The 19,249-nt window shown below is 48.3% G+C and overlaps 9 protein-coding genes across 9 annotated transcripts; 7 read left to right on the top strand and 2 right to left on the bottom strand.

Moving 5' to 3' along the window:
- Nucleotides 1-567: 567 nt before the first annotated feature.
- Nucleotides 568-1,890, top strand: N7447_001221 (PQ-loop repeat-containing protein; the record flags this gene model as incomplete). Its single annotated transcript, XM_057225497.1, has 1 exon — nucleotides 568-1,890. The coding sequence occupies one exon, from the start codon at nucleotides 568-570 to the stop codon at nucleotides 1,888-1,890; it is 1,323 nt and encodes a 440-aa protein (XP_057089513.1).
- A 991-nt stretch (nucleotides 1,891-2,881) lies between these two features.
- On the top strand, nucleotides 2,882-4,518 carry N7447_001220 (uncharacterized protein; the record flags this gene model as incomplete). The annotated part of the gene is made up of 4 exons (XM_057225496.1): nucleotides 2,882-3,093; nucleotides 3,166-3,239; nucleotides 3,282-4,190; nucleotides 4,256-4,518. 4 exons carry the CDS (start codon nucleotides 2,882-2,884, stop codon nucleotides 4,516-4,518), a joined length of 1,458 nt encoding a protein of 485 aa, XP_057089512.1.
- Nucleotides 4,519-7,524: 3,006 nt separating this feature from the next.
- On the top strand, nucleotides 7,525-8,949 carry N7447_001219 (uncharacterized protein; the record flags this gene model as incomplete). The annotated part of the gene is made up of 1 exon (XM_057225495.1): nucleotides 7,525-8,949. One exon carries the CDS (start codon nucleotides 7,525-7,527, stop codon nucleotides 8,947-8,949), a length of 1,425 nt encoding a protein of 474 aa, XP_057089511.1.
- A 327-nt stretch (nucleotides 8,950-9,276) lies between these two features.
- N7447_001218 (uncharacterized protein) lies at nucleotides 9,277-9,892 on the top strand (the record flags this gene model as incomplete). Its single annotated transcript, XM_057225494.1, has 3 exons — nucleotides 9,277-9,363; nucleotides 9,395-9,555; nucleotides 9,784-9,892. The coding sequence occupies 3 exons, from the start codon at nucleotides 9,277-9,279 to the stop codon at nucleotides 9,890-9,892; spliced, it is 357 nt and encodes a 118-aa protein (XP_057089510.1).
- Nucleotides 9,893-10,615: 723 nt separating this feature from the next.
- N7447_001217 (acid phosphatase DET1) lies at nucleotides 10,616-12,420 on the bottom strand (the record flags this gene model as incomplete). The annotated part of the gene is made up of 2 exons (XM_057225493.1): nucleotides 10,616-12,340; nucleotides 12,406-12,420. 2 exons carry the CDS (start codon nucleotides 12,418-12,420, stop codon nucleotides 10,616-10,618), a joined length of 1,740 nt encoding a protein of 579 aa, XP_057089509.1.
- Nucleotides 12,421-12,707: 287 nt separating this feature from the next.
- N7447_001216 (Dor1-like family protein) lies at nucleotides 12,708-14,090 on the top strand (the record flags this gene model as incomplete). The annotated part of the gene is made up of 1 exon (XM_057225492.1): nucleotides 12,708-14,090. The coding sequence occupies one exon, from the start codon at nucleotides 12,708-12,710 to the stop codon at nucleotides 14,088-14,090; it is 1,383 nt and encodes a 460-aa protein (XP_057089508.1).
- A 1,125-nt stretch (nucleotides 14,091-15,215) lies between these two features.
- Nucleotides 15,216-16,057, top strand: N7447_001215 (GNAT family N-acetyltransferase; the record flags this gene model as incomplete). Its single annotated transcript, XM_057225491.1, has 2 exons — nucleotides 15,216-15,744; nucleotides 15,795-16,057. The coding sequence occupies 2 exons, from the start codon at nucleotides 15,216-15,218 to the stop codon at nucleotides 16,055-16,057; spliced, it is 792 nt and encodes a 263-aa protein (XP_057089507.1).
- Nucleotides 16,058-17,389: 1,332 nt separating this feature from the next.
- N7447_001214 (TNT domain-containing protein) lies at nucleotides 17,390-18,193 on the top strand (the record flags this gene model as incomplete). Its single annotated transcript, XM_057225490.1, has 2 exons — nucleotides 17,390-17,479; nucleotides 17,546-18,193. The coding sequence occupies 2 exons, from the start codon at nucleotides 17,390-17,392 to the stop codon at nucleotides 18,191-18,193; spliced, it is 738 nt and encodes a 245-aa protein (XP_057089506.1).
- A 333-nt stretch (nucleotides 18,194-18,526) lies between these two features.
- N7447_001213 (uncharacterized protein) lies at nucleotides 18,527-18,896 on the bottom strand (the record flags this gene model as incomplete). Its single annotated transcript, XM_057225489.1, has 2 exons — nucleotides 18,527-18,630; nucleotides 18,800-18,896. 2 exons carry the CDS (start codon nucleotides 18,894-18,896, stop codon nucleotides 18,527-18,529), a joined length of 201 nt encoding a protein of 66 aa, XP_057089505.1.
- Between the last annotated feature and the right edge of the window lie 353 nt (nucleotides 18,897-19,249).

The following is a 19,249-nucleotide window of genomic DNA, read 5'->3' as shown; positions in this document are numbered from 1 at the left end:
TCTTCCTTTTCTGATATCCCTAGCCTATAGATGTCTATATAGACACGCCTTGAGATGTGCCGTTTCGACTTCTAAGCTTTGGAGGTTCCAAGGATGTAATATCTTGGAGTTTGCATGAAAGATTTGACTAATGTTTAAGATAACCGGTGCATGGCCTATATCGTACAACATAATGATCTCGGGTGTTACCTAAATACAGCATCCCTGCATGTCCAATCTGGGAAGTTCGAAGCCCTGATACGCCCATTTATGCTTATCGCATGACTCATCAGATCTGCCGGCAACGAACTCGATAAGGCGATTCAGCTCTCGTGACACTTCAGAATGACCTCTGGGGGGGGCGCGGTTCTCTCTTCCTGCTTTTGTTCCTTTACTTATATCCCTTTCCAAGCTTGCTTACTCTATTAGCTCCATTAGACATAGAGTATAAAGTCTCTCTCACCTTATTTACATCGGATTCGCTTATCGCCATTACCCCATACTTTGATGCCCGCCCTATACGAGTCACTACCTGAGGCTCTACCAAGCCATATTATCTACAACTCAAGACACCTCTATCGATAGACAATGTCTCCTGCGTTATTACAATACCTCCTTTCGGAGGCCCTTCCTGATCACTGTGAACCGACCTCGCCCTTCCTGACCGCCGTCTCCTCCCATCTCCACATCTGCATCCCCACTCCTCTCGCGGCGATCTCTTCCGTTCTTGGGACCCTCAGCATTGTCTCATGGCTCTTCGCACAACTACCCCAGATTTATAAGAACTTCCAAGTGCAATCAACATCAGGGTTATCGATATTTTTCCTGATAATCTGGTGCCTTGGCGATGCGAGCAACCTCGTTGGAGCGTTATACACCCGGCAGGCAGGGTGGCAGGTGGTGATTGCCAGTTATTATGTCTTCGTTGATATCACTCTGGTATTCCAGTTTTTCTGGTACACCCATTACAAAGCTCGCCGAAATGATTCGTATAGCGACCTGTCACACACGCATGGCTCGGCTCCTCGAGAAATCATTCAAGGTGTACCTCCTCCAGGCCACGAATCGGATTATCAGACCCCAGCTCCCGTAGACATGGGCAATAAGCCTGCTGAGGCCAAAGATATGGCCTTCCCGGCCGGGTCAGTACTCAACTCGACCCATGGGCAACCAGTCTCATACTCAAACGAGAAATTGAGCTCCTCGCGTCGATCCGTGAGGATGAGCAGCAGCGCGCAGAGCCCGCCATTCGCACTGCCTCGGACAATGCTCATGGCATCACTCCTTTGTGCCGTGCTCGCGAACGCTGCTCCCACCGATAAGCCTCACCCGCCCATTTCTGAGGTACCGCGGGAGGCCGTTTTTGAGATCATCGGCCGCGTCTTTTCCTGGATGTCAACAATCCTGTATCTCGGCTCGCGCCCCCCACAGCTATACAAAAACTATCAGCGCAAGAGCACCGATGGCCTCTCCCCGTTGCTTTTCATGGCTGCCTTCTGTGGGAACCTGTTCTATTCCAGCTCGTTGCTCACCAACCCGAACGCTTGGTCCGATTTCTCCCCATACGGCGGCGGCGGCTGGGCCGATAACCACGGCAATGACCGATTAGAATGGATCGGACGCGCTACCCCGTTCTTCCTAGGTGCCTTCGGTGTCTTGGGACTGGATGGGTTCATGGGTGTTCAGTTCCTCATGTATGGCGACGGTCCAGAGCACGAGGATGACGAGAGTTTCATCAGCGGTGATGGGGATGACCAAAAGCGCGGTCGCGGTCGGTGGAGACGTGTTCGCGGCTGGATGCGTGGCTGGATCCCCTCTTCTTCGCCTCGGAGGGAATCCGGGGAAGATTCGGCCCCGCAAGAGGGACAGGCTCTGTTGGGCGCAGAGCGCGGCCGATACGGCACTGTCTGACCGTGGCTGTTTATATGCGCCTATCTTCTTTTGTTTCTTGCCCACGTCTCTTGCGTAAGGTAGGTATGATATACATGATGTGATGACTTCAGAGCTTTATTTTCTTCTTTTAGCATTTCCTTTCCTGTATTTTGTCATTCGGATACATTGTGTGATTAGGCACATCAAGCGTTCGCCTTCATCCGCTCTCTAACCGACCTGTTGTGTTTCCTGGGCGTTTTTGGAATTGGATAGCATATATAGGGATTCATTTTATACGAGATCTCGCATTCCTTTCGGGTTTTTTCTTGTGCGATGCATTAAATTTTATGGTATGTCTTGGATGTCTCGATTACCTATGGGCCATAGCGCATTACAAGAATAGACGAGGATATTGAAAAACCCATTCCATTTTAGGAAAAAGTTAGGAAAGCCCGGCTACCGGTATAGGTAGCGCCGGGAGATCAAAACGTGGACAGGCCGGCTCCCGCCCTCGCCCCATTGAGTTCATGTCAGTTTTTTTCTCTCGTGAATTTCGTGGACATCCTGTGATGTAAGCAGTGTGATATGAGCAATATGGCGTCTAGCAAGGTTCGATTTCTCCGAGAACCTGAGACAAAGACAGCAAGAGACAGCAAGCCATGCCAAGCCCTAAGTGGAAGAAACAACACACAACCCTCCAATCTCCCCATTCTAGGCGCTCATTTGATGTCCTAATCCCTCAATTAGGTTGGTCAACGTTATGCAGGAACTAATTGCCATGTCTCGAACGAGACAATTCTCGCTTCAAATTGCCAGATTATCCTCCGAGTGGAGTAGCGCCACAAGATGGCGATTCCATTCACGCATCTTATCTCCCAAGAGCCCTGGGGAAACTATGTAAAGATCTGGGCTGACAAGCCTGCGATCTTCTTATTTTGGTTTACTCGCTCATCCAGAATTACGTTTTTTCGCCGACCCTTTGTGGTGTTTACTCACCCGTCCATTCGTCTATTAGACTTTACACAAAAATATGATCCAAAGCCATTTGATGTGGCTTGCCCATATTATTTCAGCGGTTGCTCTCACTATAACCGCGACTGCTCAGACGACTTCCTCTCCAGCCCCGCTCTTGGGCTGTGATGAGAACTTGATTAAGGATGTGGCTTTTGAAACTATTAATCTCGATGGCAGTTTGTGGACTATCCTGCCACCCAAGGGTGGTGTCGCCGTCGATGGATACCTGTTCGCCTACCTAGCCATATATGCAGACCAAAGTTTCTTGTAGAGTATGAACTAACTTGCGTTTTATGGTAGGCATTTGAGTGCCGAAGCTATCCAATCGCAGACCCTGCTGACCCAGGCAATCACCGGCGCCGTTGCGGAAGAAAGTTAAACTATCTCTTTCGACTATCGCCAGACAGCTGGCACAGTTGTTGATAGGACGGCTTGTGCCGTGAATATCCTACTCAATGGAGCAGATTTCGGCAGTAGTACTCTCACGGTCGGTTCCTGGAAGACCATCTCCAAGCAATGGACACCTGCTAGCTCAGAAGTCGATATGCTCATATTAATTGAATGCTCTGGTGCAAAGATCTCGGGCACAACAGTGGATTTGAACAATATCTCGTTCGAGAAGATCTGTAGCTCATCCACCTCGAGCAGCGCATCGGTCCCTACCAAGACCCCATCGGGCTCGCCTGTTGTCGACAGCACTCCGCTCGCTTCTTCTGCCTCCTCATCTGGTCATTCCAGCTCAGAGGGATCGGGGTCTTCTTCACACATCTCGCCAGCCTCGCCAAGTAGCACCGGCCCTATCACCTTGACAATTACTATTACCGGGCCCGCAAACCCCACCTCCAGCGGTGCCATCGCATCCACCGCGCTGACAATCCCTACGCCAGATATGACAACCTCTGCTGTCTTCACCACCCGCACTGCGACTATCACAGCCTGTCCCTCGACTGTCATTGAGTGCCCAGCCACCGACAAGACAACTCGCATTACAACTGAGACTATCCTCGTCTCGATCACCGCCTGCCCTGTTGAAGACGCAACGACCACTACTAAGGGACCCAGCCCTACCAGTTCATCTGGGAGTGGCAGCGGCAACGACTACATTATCTCAACAATCCTCTCCACCAGAACCGTAGCCCTAACCCAATGCCCGGCAACAGTGACCGGCTGCCCAGCCCGCGACCAGACAACACACGTCACGATCGAGACCGTCGTTACTGGGACCACTGCGGTCCCCATCAACACTGCCCTGTCCACCACAACACCTGGCGCAGCGCACACATCGTTTATTATTGCTGGCACAGGCACCACTTTTACCGAGGGAGGTATGTTAGTGAGACTGGTGTTTCTCACGTTGACGGAAATGAAAATGGTTCCGGCTCTGGCTCAGACGTCTCCACTGGAAACGATGCCGGCCACCTATCCAACCTACCCAGCATCACACGCACTTGCGTCCACTCAGCCACGGCCAAGGCTTCGTCCATCACAGCCTCCTCTCCTACTAGCGCGGGTGCAGGCGCAGGTTCTGGTTCTACTACCGACAGCAGCAGCCCAGCAAGTACGTCGCCCGTGTTCAACGGTGCTTCGTCGTTCATTGTTTCCGGTGCTGTGTCTGCTCTTGGTGTTATTGCGGCTCTCGCGCTTTTCCCTTGATCACATCACTATTTCCTTTGGATATTTTGGATATGGATTATAATGGGATCTTTGCATTTTTTTCGAGGATCGAGTCTAGAAGCCATAAAATACATTCATTAAAGCTTCTATATTTACCTTCACGTAGAAACGCGATTGGGCTTTCCAAGTTCCAAACAAAGACATGAACAATCCTTCGAGTCAGTTCACATAGCCCCATTCAATAGCACTCTTTTATGGTCTTTTTCTTTTTCTTTTTCATTGTTTTACTTTTGCTTTTGCAAATGCGTAGGATTTTTGCAGGTTAGTGACATCCCTCTACTTTTGCTAGAAAGGTTATATGCATCTGCCTAATTGGTTATTCTCTTCATTGGGGGCTTGTCACAGCCTAGAGGCAGTGTAGTGAACCCTCCAACCTGTGAATCTTGTTTTTTTCCCTACAATATATGTTTCTGATCCAGACATGACCTGCCCGTCTGACATAACAGCATAAAGGGTCACCTGGGCATATCATCATACTGGCAGACCCAGCCACCTATATACTTCAGCTACATATGATATCAGTATAAGAACAAAACAAAACGGGAACAGCGAGAAACAAGAAATTATAGACCACGATTATGACAAATGCTAGACTTTTGCAGTGGTCATCAAATTTACTAATCTTGATTATAGGAAGTACTTGTGTCCTCTTATTCGCCTCCCCCACCCTCAGTAAAAAGGAGGGGTGTTTTGCCGCCCGAGATTTCCGAATTTCCCCTTGGTTTACGGGGTCAAGAGGGAATTCCAGTTTGGGAGTTTTTCACCTCGAATCATATGGTGCAGCTTGGAAATATGGAGATGTTTCAGAGAAAAAGCTGCCGAATCTAGCCGGTCGGGCAGCGTTGGTATCCAGTTTTTTTTCCCCTTCCTTTTTTTCTGTACGTTCAGCTGTCTTTATTATCCATATGAACTAGAACCATCACATTGGTAGTGCAAGGTATGTAGGCAGGTACTATATGTATAGGTTGTGGTACCTCGAAAGAATCGGAACATCGAGAATGGAGCATGGCACGAGGTCCGAGGGACTCTTTTTTTTTCTAGAATTTATTACGCACGGGCTTCGGTGCCTTTAAGTATTTTAAGTATTTAAAGATTAATTTCTAGACCCTCTGAGAGATGAGTTCAATATCTGCGGGGACTTTTCTTTTGGCTCGAAGATGTATGCGCCTTTTAAGCAGATAGGCACATAAATATAGAAGGGGTTGTCAGCGCTTCCGATGAATACTTGCCAAGACACTATCTTTACTTCCAGGAGTAAGTAGGGTAAGTACATGTATGGAGTACTTGCACCCATGCAGCATGACGCTACTGCAGGGATCAACATCCAGGTCCTTCTCCGAAGGCGGAGTTGTCTACGGTGAGTCAGAGCGGTGCCTCTCTACGTGGCCATTTAAGCAGTGTCTGACATGTCAGAGAGACTAGATACAAGAGAGAGGGAGAGTACGGAGTACTACAACATAGATGGAGTGCTTGTTCGATGCATCTCTGTTGCCCTTGCTTGGTCGTACGGGGTAATGGGCGCGTGTGATCGTAGAGGGATAGTATTGTTGTAAATGACCCGGCGACAGCGGCAAGGATGTTGAATATAATGCCTACAACATACTTTGTAGGCACTCTGTACTCCGTAGTTTAGAATATAGTTTGTTCATGGGAAGTGGGTACATATGGAAGAGGCCGGATGAGCACTGCTGCAGGTAGCATTGTACGTAGGGGGTAGACTGAGCAACGGAAGGAATGCGACCAATGTTTAGTTGTTTTTTTTATATAGATATAATAGGCCATTTAGCATAGGATATTTCACTTACAATTTATTTACTATTCGCTATTATTATTAGTTTTTTTTTAAAAAATGGATATGCTTGAGCTTACTAAGGGTTAAATTGCAACCTTTTTTTAGTTTTTTTTTTTTAAAGCTAAATAGTTACAGTACGGACTACTGAGAACCAGTGACACGGGCGTTGCATCACCGGATTTGCCTTAGGGGTCTAGGGCCCTTTTATATGTTACAATACAATTACACTGTGCACGTTCCAAACTGGGAACACCGGTTGGATTTTGATGGAAAAAAAGTGAAAAAAAGGAGGAAGAAAAGAAGAAAAGAAGAAAAGAAGGAAAGAAGAAAAGGCAAAAGCAGAGGCAAAAAGAAGGAAAACCACAATCGAATCTGCTAAATGCTTTAATCATTCAATGTCACGATATACATAGGTAGCCTAAATTCATAGAGTGCGTAACAACTTTTTAAATTTAGAATTTCCTGTGGGCCGAGTGACTCCTTCCCTGTATACCAAATACATGTAAAATTACCGGGGCAACCCAACGGTTCTTTTCCCACACAACGCCCCCTATACACTTTTCTTCTCTTCATCCTTCTTCTCAACCTCTTTTTTTGTATCAATCTCTCCGTGTCAACGAGCTTTTCACTAAGTGTCGTTGATCACCTCATTCTGTGAGGTTTGCGTCTACGTGGAAATCTTTTTTTTTCCACTCTTCGTTCTCCGAGCGCGTTCAGTTCACCCTGCTACGTGGGCTCTTCCACTTCTCTTCGACCTGGTTATTCGCCTCTCGAGCATTTTGAATTGACTGTACTGTGATCTATCACCTTCCCTCCAGGCTGCGTCATTTCGACACTCCAAACGAGGATTGTGCCTTCATCGTTCATCACGTTCCTTCCAATTCTCATTTACCCGTCATTTGTCCCTTGGATCATTGAACGAACCTCGATGTCATTCAACTAGAGGCTGTTCCTAGGAATACGACAGAGCGACCCGCTCGCCGAGCACCGCTCTTCTCCTTTCCCCCCCCCCCAGAATCAGGATCTGGTGGAGTAGACGGTGCGTATCCTTATTTTCTTCAACTCTTGTCTCTCGGTCCATCTGGCTTTTTTTGCCTACCCCGGAGGCCTTGTGTACTGATTCCTAGCTTTCCCCTGGCAACAGAATAAGTCTAGCTCCCCGTCCTGAACTGGCAACCTCCCCTCCCCTCAAGATGCCGTCCTTCTTCGTCCCAGGTCACCATGGCCTGCCTACACCTCCCCATGTCAACGGTGGTCGTATGGAAGACCCATCATTCTACCCGGTTGGTCACGCAGGATTTCCTCCTCGCTACCACCAAAGCGGCAATGAGTTCATCGAACAGTACTCACAGTCTCTGTGCTACGCCAAACCCACTTCGATGAATCACCACCAGTCCGCCCACCCGATGAGCACTGCTCGCGATCATCACATGATGAACCAGCAGCCTATGTTCAACCCCATGGTTGGCACTGGATTGCCCTCAATCCGCAGCAACGTCCAACTTCCGCCCATGGATGCTACGATTCCGCCCCAATATCGCCGACAAGAAGCCCCGATGCAACAGCAGCCCGAACAACCCCGTAAGGAGGAGAAGGCTACTGGAGGTGTCGCAGCTCACCTGGATTATGAGATGGATCGCATGTCCGACTTTGTGGCAGAGATGGCTCAGGGAATGTATGATTTGTTTGAGACCAACATCACCATTGCAGATATTGACCTCGTGCGAAGCATCTACCCAGGATCTTCGGTTCCCCCCCAGTTTCGGAAATACGTCTTTCAGATTTTGTCCTCGACACGCCTACCGAGTTCGACCATTCTGCTCGGTCTCTTCTATCTGGCCAGCCGCGTGCGCCTGTTGTCAGCCCAACGCGCCTTCACCAAGACAGACAGTAGCCAGGTCTATCGCATGTTGACCATGGCCCTTCTGTTGGGAAGCAAGTTCCTTGATGACAACACCTTCCAGAACAAATCCTGGGCTGAGGTCAGCAACATCCCCGTTGCTGAGCTGAACCACATGGAATTGGAATGGCTCTTTGCCTTCGACTGGAAGATTCACGACCGCATCTACGACAAGCAGGATGGTTTCGCCTCGTGGCGCACGCACTGGGACACCTGGCAGGCCAAGGTAACAGCTCGGGCCCAGGAGTCTCGCCAGTCTCTGGCGCCTCTGGAGACCAACGTGGTCCGTGGCCAGGGTGTCACCAAGCCCCTAATGTCCCCCGAAGGCCCCATCCCGCCGCAGTACCAGCGCAGCTCGCAAATTGAGAACTCCTGGCTCAACCCGACCGCGTCCGAATACTCGCCTCCCTCTGCCCTATCCAGTGGCCCCACTACCCCCGATTACTACTCGGTTGGCCCTTGGGGATACGCTAACCCGCCTCCGCCTCCGCCTTACTCGCGAGGCTGGAACGCACCATCACAGTACATGACTCACCCCGCACCTCGATCCCAGCCCCCGTCCTATCACCACACTCCAGCGTACGGCTTGCCATTCGCACAGAGTCTCTGGACGGGTCACGGTTCATCGTGTGGCTGCACCTACTGTGCTAAGCATCTCGAGCACTACATGTGCAACAATGCATTCCCCTCCATGCAGCAGCCGATGATCGCCACCTAGTTGATGATACTTGGCCTGGTCTCCCCTCGACCCCCGGATGCAAGAGACGGTGTCAACGGTTCAAGACTACATGTCTTGCTGCCTCTTTGGATTTCTTCTTACTGCAACTCTAGACTTCTTTCAACGTTTGTTTGGGCGACTCGCATGGGATTTATTTCGATACCGCTTCCTCTTCTGCCTGAATTGTTTCCAACCTTGCGCCTGGCGACCTTTTGCCTCGCTTAGCTTTCACCTGCTTCTGAGCAATTGGCCTACCGCGTCTCCAAAAAGTACCTTTGTTCTGCGTCCGCTGGTTCTCGTTTGGCAAAGCGAAAAAAAATCTCAAAAATGGAAAAAAAAAGAGGAAAAAACGCTCCCACAGCGGACATTGGCATGCTCCCGGCGCACTCGCGATGCAAAATCTCGACTCGACTTGTTATACTGATATCACTTTGATTTCACCAAGACTTTCAGTGTCATCGTCGGATCTTTCATCTTCCCACGGGTTGCCGGGGCCGCAGTCACGACTATCACGAATCCCCAAAATCTGACTTCTTTGTTTATTACCCACGACTTCGGTTTATATCCTTGGTCCTTTTGTTTTATGCTTGGCATTTGTGTCTCGCGGTGATTACCCATAGAGTGCTTTCTTTCTTCTTTTTACTTTCATTTCATCTCGGTACATTATTCCCATTCGCCATGCTACATGCTGTGCCTGACGTTAATCATTTTTTCACTTCTCATCTCAATTTTCAATTGTGCATTCACTTTTTTTTTTTTTCCTCTCGATTCCTTTGATTTGTTTTTATCTTTCTCTGACGAGCCCTCTCCAATCAATAAGATCAACAATTCAAGGATCCCCACCAACTTTTCTAAGCTGGATGATGTATTACATCACTCCCACATCTCTCTCACTCATGATAGATGGCAAATGATCGATAACGGTGTTCCCTTCTGCCCGTGACATCTTCGAATGTATCCGGGGGGTGTCGGTACCTTCCAAGGCATCTTCTATCCGATCTCATTCGGAGAGTCCAGTCAGTCCTCGCGACTGACATCTATGTAGTCTATTTGATTTGTCTTCCTTTTTTGGCTTGCTTCCATCTATGAGCCTTTTGCTATTCGGCGCTGTCGGGAATCCAGGCCGTCGCATTTCCTGTTCCCATTGGTTATACGTTGGCTTCTGGCATCCATGGCGGTGGCTGTTGATGCGCAGTTATTTAAAGATATCCCATTTAATTAGCGACAAACTATTGTCTTTGTCCGGACTACAAACTTTTGATGTTTTGTCGTAGGTCTCTTATCAATATCTCCCTCGTATCAGTATCTTCTGTTTTGAGTAGTGAGCCTTTCCTCCGTCCACATGTATCCGCTGGATTAATCTCGAGGATCTACGTGAGAGTTTCCTTTTGAATAATGTTTAATAACGAACCAAGAGCCAGATCTGATGATTGTTATTTTTGTGATAGAAATTGATTCTAGTCTAACACCAAAAAGAGCTATCAGGCTGAAAGAAGATATAGGTAAAAATGAAGTTGTACTAACTAGTGGGTAATCAAAATTCATCCAGACAGTCGTTGCGGGTCGTAAGGGTAGATATAGAGAAGGAGACAGGAACTAGTAAAGGAGAAGAAGTATGCAAACGTATAGAGCAATCAAGACATCAGCAAAAACAACCAGAACTGTATTAGTAAACGCTCCCTTCAATGCTCTGATCATGCTTTTGGTGCTCTTCTAAGGATAATTCCTCGATGTGGAGATGAGACGGGGAATCCGTTGACGAACTTTCTGGTCCTTGCGCCTGTGATTCTGAGTGGCTGGACAACTCGTCCCCATCGCCTAGGATATTGGCCATGCGGTGCTCAGATTGGTCAGTGGAAGAAGAAAGATGGTGTTGATGATAGTGGTGATGGTGATGAAGCAAGCGAGTTTTCTTCGATTTCTCGGTGCGATTGCCACCCATCTCGTCGTCGCCATCATCTTCGAGCTCCTGAGAGGGAGCTGGCCGTTGAGTTTGCTCGCTGGACGGAAACTCAAAGCGCTGCTGGTTCACATGAGAAAAATTGCCAGTGGCGAGGTTGGAGGGGGTTGATGAAGCGTGACGGTGGTGATCGTGGTCGTCGCCTTCATCGTCGGATGGGGCGAGGCTGTTTGCTCCGCTCATGGAGCCTCCACCGTCACGACCGCCAAGGTGGAGAAGGGCATATTTTAGGTGCGCTGATGCTGAAGATGTGGATGTTGGTGAATGGAGGAGATGGTCTTCACTATTTCGGTCCGGTCCGTGAAAATTCGGTCGTTTTGGATGCAATGGGTTCACGCTTGGCCGGGCTTCTGAGGAAGAATCGTATTGCTTCGTGGTGTCTCCGTTGTCATCGTGGCCAATTGTATGCTGCGGGTTGGAGACATGCCGAGCGTTGGGTTTGCGGCTGGTATCATTCTGAACCGCACTGTCTTCTGAGGACGATATCACCTCGTCGATAGATACAGATTTGTGAAGTTTGGAGCCAAAACTACCTGCATGATCATCCACGTGCTTAGCTTGAGCATAGCGATGCTCGTGACGCATGAGTAGATTTGCTCGCAACGATTGCTTTCCTTCTGCAGTCATGCCATGAGTACAGCCGTCGGGACAACCCCCCCACTTGCGCCGAATTGGAATATGGTCTGTGAGGCCGACATGACTAGTAGGCGGGATAGGCGAAGCGATCTCTTCTTTGGCTGCATTTTCAATATCTCGATCTTTTCGAAGATCTGACCAGGTGCGAAGCTTGTTCTGTAGTGTGTATTTGCCATTTTCTGGATTGTGGGTCAAGATAAGGAACTCGCAATGATTGATGTTGCGAAGGTCCTCAAAGTATTCCACGCTCCAGTGATACCACTTCATGAGAAATACTCTTGCCATGAGGCCGTGCGTAACAAGGACACAGACGTTTGCAAAGTCATCTTCGCCGAACTGGCGCCAGAGGGACTCGTTAAACCCACTCACTCGGTCATAGGCATCTGCTGCGGACTCGCCATTAGGAATCCGGTAGAAGAAATGACCGTAATCTGCCCGCTCCATCCACATGCGCTCCATCTCTGTGGAACATGGCTGGAAATTACCGAAATCTTGTTCCCGCAGCCGGGGTTCTTCATAAACTTTGATTGTATGTCTTTGGAAAGGCGAAGGAGAGGGTGTATCGGAGGTTAGGGATTCAATAATCCCCTCAGTAGTCTCTCTTGTGCGCCGATACGGGGAGGTAAAGAAGTGAAGTTTATCGTCGGGTTGGAGAAGGTCACGTAGTCGACGGCCTGCATCCTGGGCTTGTCGATATCCTTCGGCAGTGAGTTTCACACGGTGGTCTGGAATAGTTTGATGAATGTCGCGGTTTTTGTTGCCTTCTGACTGTGCATGGCGCACTAGAATGATCATCTATAAGTAGGAAATAGTCAGTTCAAGTCAAAAGACATCCCATTCTCTCAGAAATAGAGACTCACCCGTGGCTTCCCCATGGTGAAATGGTCATGGGGAACGTAATGGGCTGCGAATGCGGGGGAGGGGCTAGTAGAAGGATTCTATTTGTAGTAAAAAGGAAGATGAGGGAAAGACCATAAAAGATGAAAAGACCAGTGATAGTCGAAATATTAATCTATCTAAAGAAAACAGATTGGAAGAGAGAAGTCAAAGTAAAGAAAAATGTTCATTCTAGTCGGAGATACAACTGACCCGCACGGGCCAACGGCGGGTGATCCATTCAGCGCGCCTCTTTTACGCAACCTCCGAATAGCATCGACTCGCCATGGCCGACTTGCTGGAGCTACTCGCTCCACACCTAGATTCAACTCAATCGCATGATGTAACTACCGACAAATATCTCACTCGCCTCTCAACCTTGTCGCTCGAAGCTCTCCAGACCACAGAACCCCCATCGCTCGCCCAATCCTCCCACTCGACCCTTCTGTCCCTTCAAGCCCTATCGAACCGTTCACATCGAGCATTTGTCACCTCTGCAGATAATTTGTCCACGCTATGTACATCTGTTCCACAGTTGACCCGCGAGGCGCAACAGCTACGTGATGCTATCCCTAAACTCGACGAGGAGGCTGTCGGGTTCTCCACCAAATACAGTAAAATCAAAGACAATGCCGCCCTAGAACGACGGAAGAAAGCGATGCAGCTCTCTCGCAATGTCGACCGATTGTCAGATATCTTGGAACTACCAAGTCTGCTGTCCAAAGCCGTCTCCGCGGCCTCAGTCAACTCCGGTACCGGGGTCTCCTCTACAACCTACTCCTCTGCACTCGACCTACATGCACATATCAAGCGACTACAAACACTATACCCCGAATCTCCATTGATTCAAGATGTTGCATCCCAGGCGGAGGATGCTATGAAGGACATGACAAGTAATCTGATCACGGGGCTTCGAGCCCAGAACCTGCGGCTAGCAGCTGGTATCCGAACTGTGGGTTGGCTGCGGCGGGTAGCTCCGGATCTAGAGATGCTTCAGAGTGATGGGGCAGTTGGGACAGGAGAAGGCGCTCTTGGGGCCATCTTCCTGGTCTGCAGACTAGCGCATTTGGTATCGACCCTTGAAGCGCTGGATCCCCTCCGCGAGCTCGCAGACCAAGAAACCCAACGGAGACTCGGCGGCAAGGACAAATCAGACACGACTGCGTGGTCCGGCGGACAGCAGACTGACCGCTACTTAAAAAGATACATTGAGATCTTCCGTGAGCAGAGCTTTGCGATTGTCTCACTATATAAGAACATTTTTAACTCTGAGCAATCCGAATCCGAATTTGCCATCTCAGAATTACGAGGTGCAGACTCCCATTCCAAGGCCAAGTCAAAGCCAGCACACTCAGATGACCCCTTGCAACGTCTACCGCCGGCTTTGGCTACTTTCCCAATGCATCTCGTGCAATTGCTCACGGATACAATGCGTTCATATCTGCCCAATGTCCGAGATCGGAGCTCGAGGGAAAGCCTTCTCACGCAGCTTCTGTACTGTGCCGCAAGTCTCGGTCGTCTCGGCGGTGACTTTGGCCTGATTTTGACCGAGCTGAGCGGGGAGGAAGATACTGAAGATATGACCTACGAATGGGAAGAGGTCATGCGGAAACACCGAGCCTTGGCAGGGCGTCTGGAGCAATTGACCAGTCGGGTGCCAGTAAATTAACATTCATATACCCAAGTACAATGCCATTTCGAGATGACGGTGGCACCTAGCGGGGTCTATGTATAATAGAACATCATGAAGCGTTTTATTCTTGACCTTCTCGGCGGACTGTTGAATTGGCACTACCCACGTACGAGTACATCCCGATATTGTATATCTCATTTACCCCAAGGTTCCAGCTATGCTAGCAATACTTTATCGACTTGTCTGAGCACGTTACGGTACTCCGACCCAGTGCATACTCATAGGGTAGAGTGAAAGATCGATGAGCTCCTCGAATCATTGATTCTGATATTTTACAGCATACCTAAGCAGAGATCTGAGAAGAATGGTGACTCGAGCACCGTTGAAACACTCGGGAATGGACTACAATGAACAGTAACGAATTGTATGCCAGAGCGCACAGCAATCTGGGGGTTTCCATGCTTTGCTATCTAGATTCCAGCGCATTTGTATACTCTGCTGCTTATCTTTGCATTCCTAATAGGCCCTTCCTGTGAGATGTTCTCGGTCAATATCACCGGTGTGATAGTCGAGGTGATCTGAACCGCCGTCTTCGAGTTTTTGGTCGATTTGTCTTGCTTTAGTTGTCCCCACCGCAGTTGCTTGGGTTATCACTCATTCTAGCCACCTTCAGGTAGGTGAGTACACCGGTGTATGTGACATTTACATTCATCTGCATCGCAGTTAGTTTGTTTATCTAGCGGCCATTGACGATTTTCGAGCTACCCATGAAAGCGCCGCGGTGGGAACATGAGGCGATGGTATTTTCATGCTTTGCATGCCGTTCGAGTCAACTTCGTGTGGGTCCTAAGTTTGGCAATGTCCTTGCACAGACGAGCGTGGAACGATTTAGAACAAAAGGGTCAGTATTTAGCCAAGAGCTTGAAGGAACAAAGTCTTCTCCTTATCTAGTAGTTAGCACCAGGCTGACTACTAACTTTGATCTTGTCCACAATTGGCTAGCTCCTGTAGCCTCCAGGGCTCATTTACCGAGTGACTCACAAAGATCTTACGGAGGCCTGAGCAGCCTCACTGAAATGCAAGCCTATATAAAGTGAACATTTGGAATAAGTACAGTTATTCTACTTGAGACTTTTACAACCGGTCTGGGTTCTGTTCGTCATGATCCACTATAATCCGCTCACCAAAGAGCCCTATCTCCAACTCCCAGCACCATGTGCGGACATCATCATCACTCCACAACGTGAACACCAGATCGAGGAGACATCCGCTGTGATGACCGAGATTCTCAATGATTCACGCGTGTACTCCTGGCTACAAGGCCCACCCTACCCGTTCCTACCCGAGCACGGCGTGGACTGGGTCAAAATGAAGATAGCAGAATACAAAGATATCCTATCTGCTCTGCAAAAGGAATTCGAAATCTCAGAAAGCCAAGTACCGGGGGACAGTTCAAAGGGCCAAGAGCAACCCGAGTACTTCGATAAATGCCCTTTCGTTTGCATACGCGAAGTAACAGAAAGGGATCCTACGACAGGCGCTCCGCTTCAAGATGTCATGATCGGAGACTTTACACTAGCGCGGTATGCTTTCTATGAGTTGCGACCCGATAGCTGGGAGTTTGCGCTGCTGCAGAAGCATAATAATGATTTGCCTACGGGGCACAAGGATATCATATGGGGTTTAGGATGTATGGACACCCCAATGGGACTCAAGGTCAATTGCTAACAATATAAATAGACTATCTTTCTCCTACTCGGCATAGCCGGGGACTTATGAGTGCAGCTGTTCGAACTATCATTCAAGACTGGGCTATCCCTCGGATGAACCTTCATCGCCTCAAAGGTAGCTTTTATGTTGGAAACATAGGGAGCATGAGAGTATTTGAGAAGAACAACTTCGTGGAAGCCGGTATCTTCAAGGACTGGGCTTCAACAAACCCACTCAAGGGACTACAAGAGAAGATGTCAATTGCTGTGATGGAGTGGAAGGGGCTTTTATAGGTACTATTAAGCAATATCGTTGCTTAGGAAAAGCTTGTTCAAGGCGCACCTAGGCAGTTGTTCCATGTTGGAATTGCTGGGTACGGAGTATTCCTTGCTCCTTAGTATATACCAATGCCAACCTCACAGGGACGGAAAACCCCCCGAGTCTTGCAGTCTCAATCAATAGTTATAAGATGCCGATCTTAATATCACGCAGGCACAGACCTACCTAGTACATCAGTAGTGAAGAAAATAGTTAAGTGGCCCTATAGTTAGTTAGTGGGTCTTGGAAATCCTCTGTACACTTCAATAGAACACGAGACACTAGTATAATTCCTCGGGAGAGAGACGGTGCATACTCGACAATTGACATATCGAGTTGATGCATGAGGGATCCTCATGGCACTTTCCTAGTTAGCGTTGAGCCAAGACAAATAGTGACCAAACTCGGAAAAGCTGAATCTATTCAGCTCTTGGAGATTTGAAGATCTTTGTCACGCTAATGGCTCCACTTGACAATAATTGGCCAAGTTCGACTTTCGACCTCAGCTTTCAGCTTTGTGGAAATAATCTTCTGCACTGGCAAGGGTCATCTGCATGTCGGATGCTACGGAGTAGTTCTAGGACTATTATTAATTGCTTTATATTGCTTTATATTACCCCGTCCGCTCCTTACTCGCCCACTTTAAAGTCAAATTTGCCTACGGTTAGCCATTTGAAATATGGGCTAATAAACCGACCCAATGATTTCTGTGCTTGATACGAGCTCAGCTACCCCCCATATCTCTCGGGTTCTTTAGTACTCCGTATAGTTACCAGAGTTAATTGAAATTCACTCTCAAATAACCCATGATTGGATTTAACTGTGTCTACTCTATAGACCCATCCCATCCCTCTGAGGTCAACTGGTCAATAAATTCGACGTTTCATTACACACCCTTCACTTCCATCTTAATCACTCAACATATTGTAGGCCGTTCCGTTCGACTTTTTACGTACTACCCTGTACGGAGTACCACCCTGCATGGATATGCTGGATTTTCCACAAATGCCATCCTACAAATTGGGCAATGATAGAGTAGAGTAATAAGGCGAGGGATACAGGATGCCGATTGGAATGAAGCGAGCTCAAAGAGACGCATGGCTAGTCCTTGCCATGGATACTACAGGGCAGACCCATCTGCTTGTACAACATATATCTTATGTGCATGAATTGAATAGCGCTGTAAATCGCGAGATTGGAATGTCAATCCTCCTTGGCACATTCTGGTATGTTAATATATAAATGAGTCTGTCTCCTCCTTTCGGTAAACTCACAGAGCTCACCGGGACACACATTTCATATTCACCATGCATCTCTCAACTATAAGTGCGCTTCTTTTGGTTGCCCTGGCAGAGGCCGCGCCCTACGCCATTCCTAACAGGCAGCGCACAAAAAAGGTCAGTAGCCCTGGCACCTTTTCTCTAAATTCAAATTGTATAAGTATCAATGCTCATGCTTCATAGGAGCCGGATTACCCCAAAAGATGCTACCCCGACCCCTGCAAAGGAGTGACCTATGTGAACTCCACTGCAATTTGCGGTGACCCACGACTTGGTCCGAAGAACCTCCCTGGATTCTTCCCTCTCTCCAACGAGATCGCGACATACTCCCGCTTCGGCGAGCTCTGCCCAATCGAGTTCTTGGAGAAATGGACCGTGAACGCTTCCGACCCAAGTGGTTATTGGATCTATCCAGAGAACGACGGATTCGCCCTCACCACCGAAGATGAGTCTATTTTGGGGACTTTCACACTCCAAGTGGGTCAGAAGCTTGATAGATTCGGATCTGAATATGGAAAGTTCCTGGCACCTCTTGGAGCCCCATATATCGAGCGATCCCTGCCACCATCCAATCTTTTCGCGCCTCCCAAAAGCAGCGTCCCGTACAACTACCATGTCTACGAAGTGATCAAGGAATTTGATATTCTCTTGGGACCCATTGCGCCTTGGTTCGAGCAGCCTGGCTTTGGATCGCAGATTTTGGCTCCGTCCAGTGTGATGAATCTGCTGGAAGGGGGATTCTTGAAAAGATTGGAATTGGCAGACTATGATGAAGCTGATGAATACTCTGCGGGTTATCTGCCTGCTCCCCCCAAGCAGTCTTCCACCTAAGTATATCTTGGGGATATATGTCACGGAGCAAGATGGGGGATTGTTTTCCGGGCATTGAGTTCTCTTTCTTGCAGTATATACTAGTTATATTTTTAATAGCCAAATGTAATGCCACTCATAGCCTTTGGGCATCCATGCCCTACAGCTCTGCGAAGAACGGAGCTAGTCAAAGGGACTACAATTCTTAAAATGAACAAAGCAAGGTTAGGGTTAAATGATCAGATACGATGAAAATAGTGTTAAAATATATTCTAAGCGTCGAGCTCCCAGCCTCAGAATGGTATAGCATTACTAATCTTCTGATTTAGTTTGACAGGGTATCCTAACATGCTACTATTTGTTAGTCTGGATATAAAGAAGCAGGACAGCTGAACATACTCCTTTCCAGTTTGAGTGCAGCCGCAACCACAGAAGATCGACAAGGGGTAGCAGAAGATCTAGAAAAAAAAGATTTTTATAAGCCTGGAACCAAGCAGGGGAGTCTTCATCTGTAACTCGAGAAGAACTATATCTACTTACTGCTGCCACAACGGTAGTAAAGAACCCTGTTCATTTCGTCAGACATGGGCTCGTCTCTCGGCGGTCATATCAAAGAACCAAACTTACCGAGTGTCGGTCCAACCACCTTACAATGACATGGATTCTGATCAGTGTTGCATTGGAAGCAGATGGGGAAGATGGGGAAGAAAGGCATGTCGCACATCGTATCTGGTTTGGCTGAGCTGAGTGTTGGACTAGAATATGCAGAGAGATACCCTGGCCTTCATCCAGGCAGATTATCAGGAGCTTCCCCGGACGGAGGATTCACCGCCCAGTTACGTCGTAGTCGTGAGTGTGGGATTCTATAATGATGACGCAGATGAGATCGTGATCGTGATCCACCGATCATCCTGTTTTAGGTAGTAGTGGGGAGTTTTAGTTCACAATACAAAGTGATCTTCATGGTGATAATAACGATAACATATATTGAACCCCTCCAAATTAGATTAATTCTAGATCTATACCTTTTAGATGAGGGTCTTTCAGGCTAAAGTTAACCTCAAAAAGCCCCCGGGC

Source organism: Penicillium robsamsonii (genome assembly GCF_028829455.1).
Source record: "Penicillium robsamsonii strain IBT 29466 chromosome Unknown utg000001l_segment0_segment0, whole genome shotgun sequence".
Classification (NCBI taxonomy): domain Eukaryota; kingdom Fungi; phylum Ascomycota; class Eurotiomycetes; order Eurotiales; family Aspergillaceae; genus Penicillium; species Penicillium robsamsonii.
Note: the sequence above shows the minus strand (reverse complement) of the source record. Positions and strands in the feature narration are given on the sequence as shown.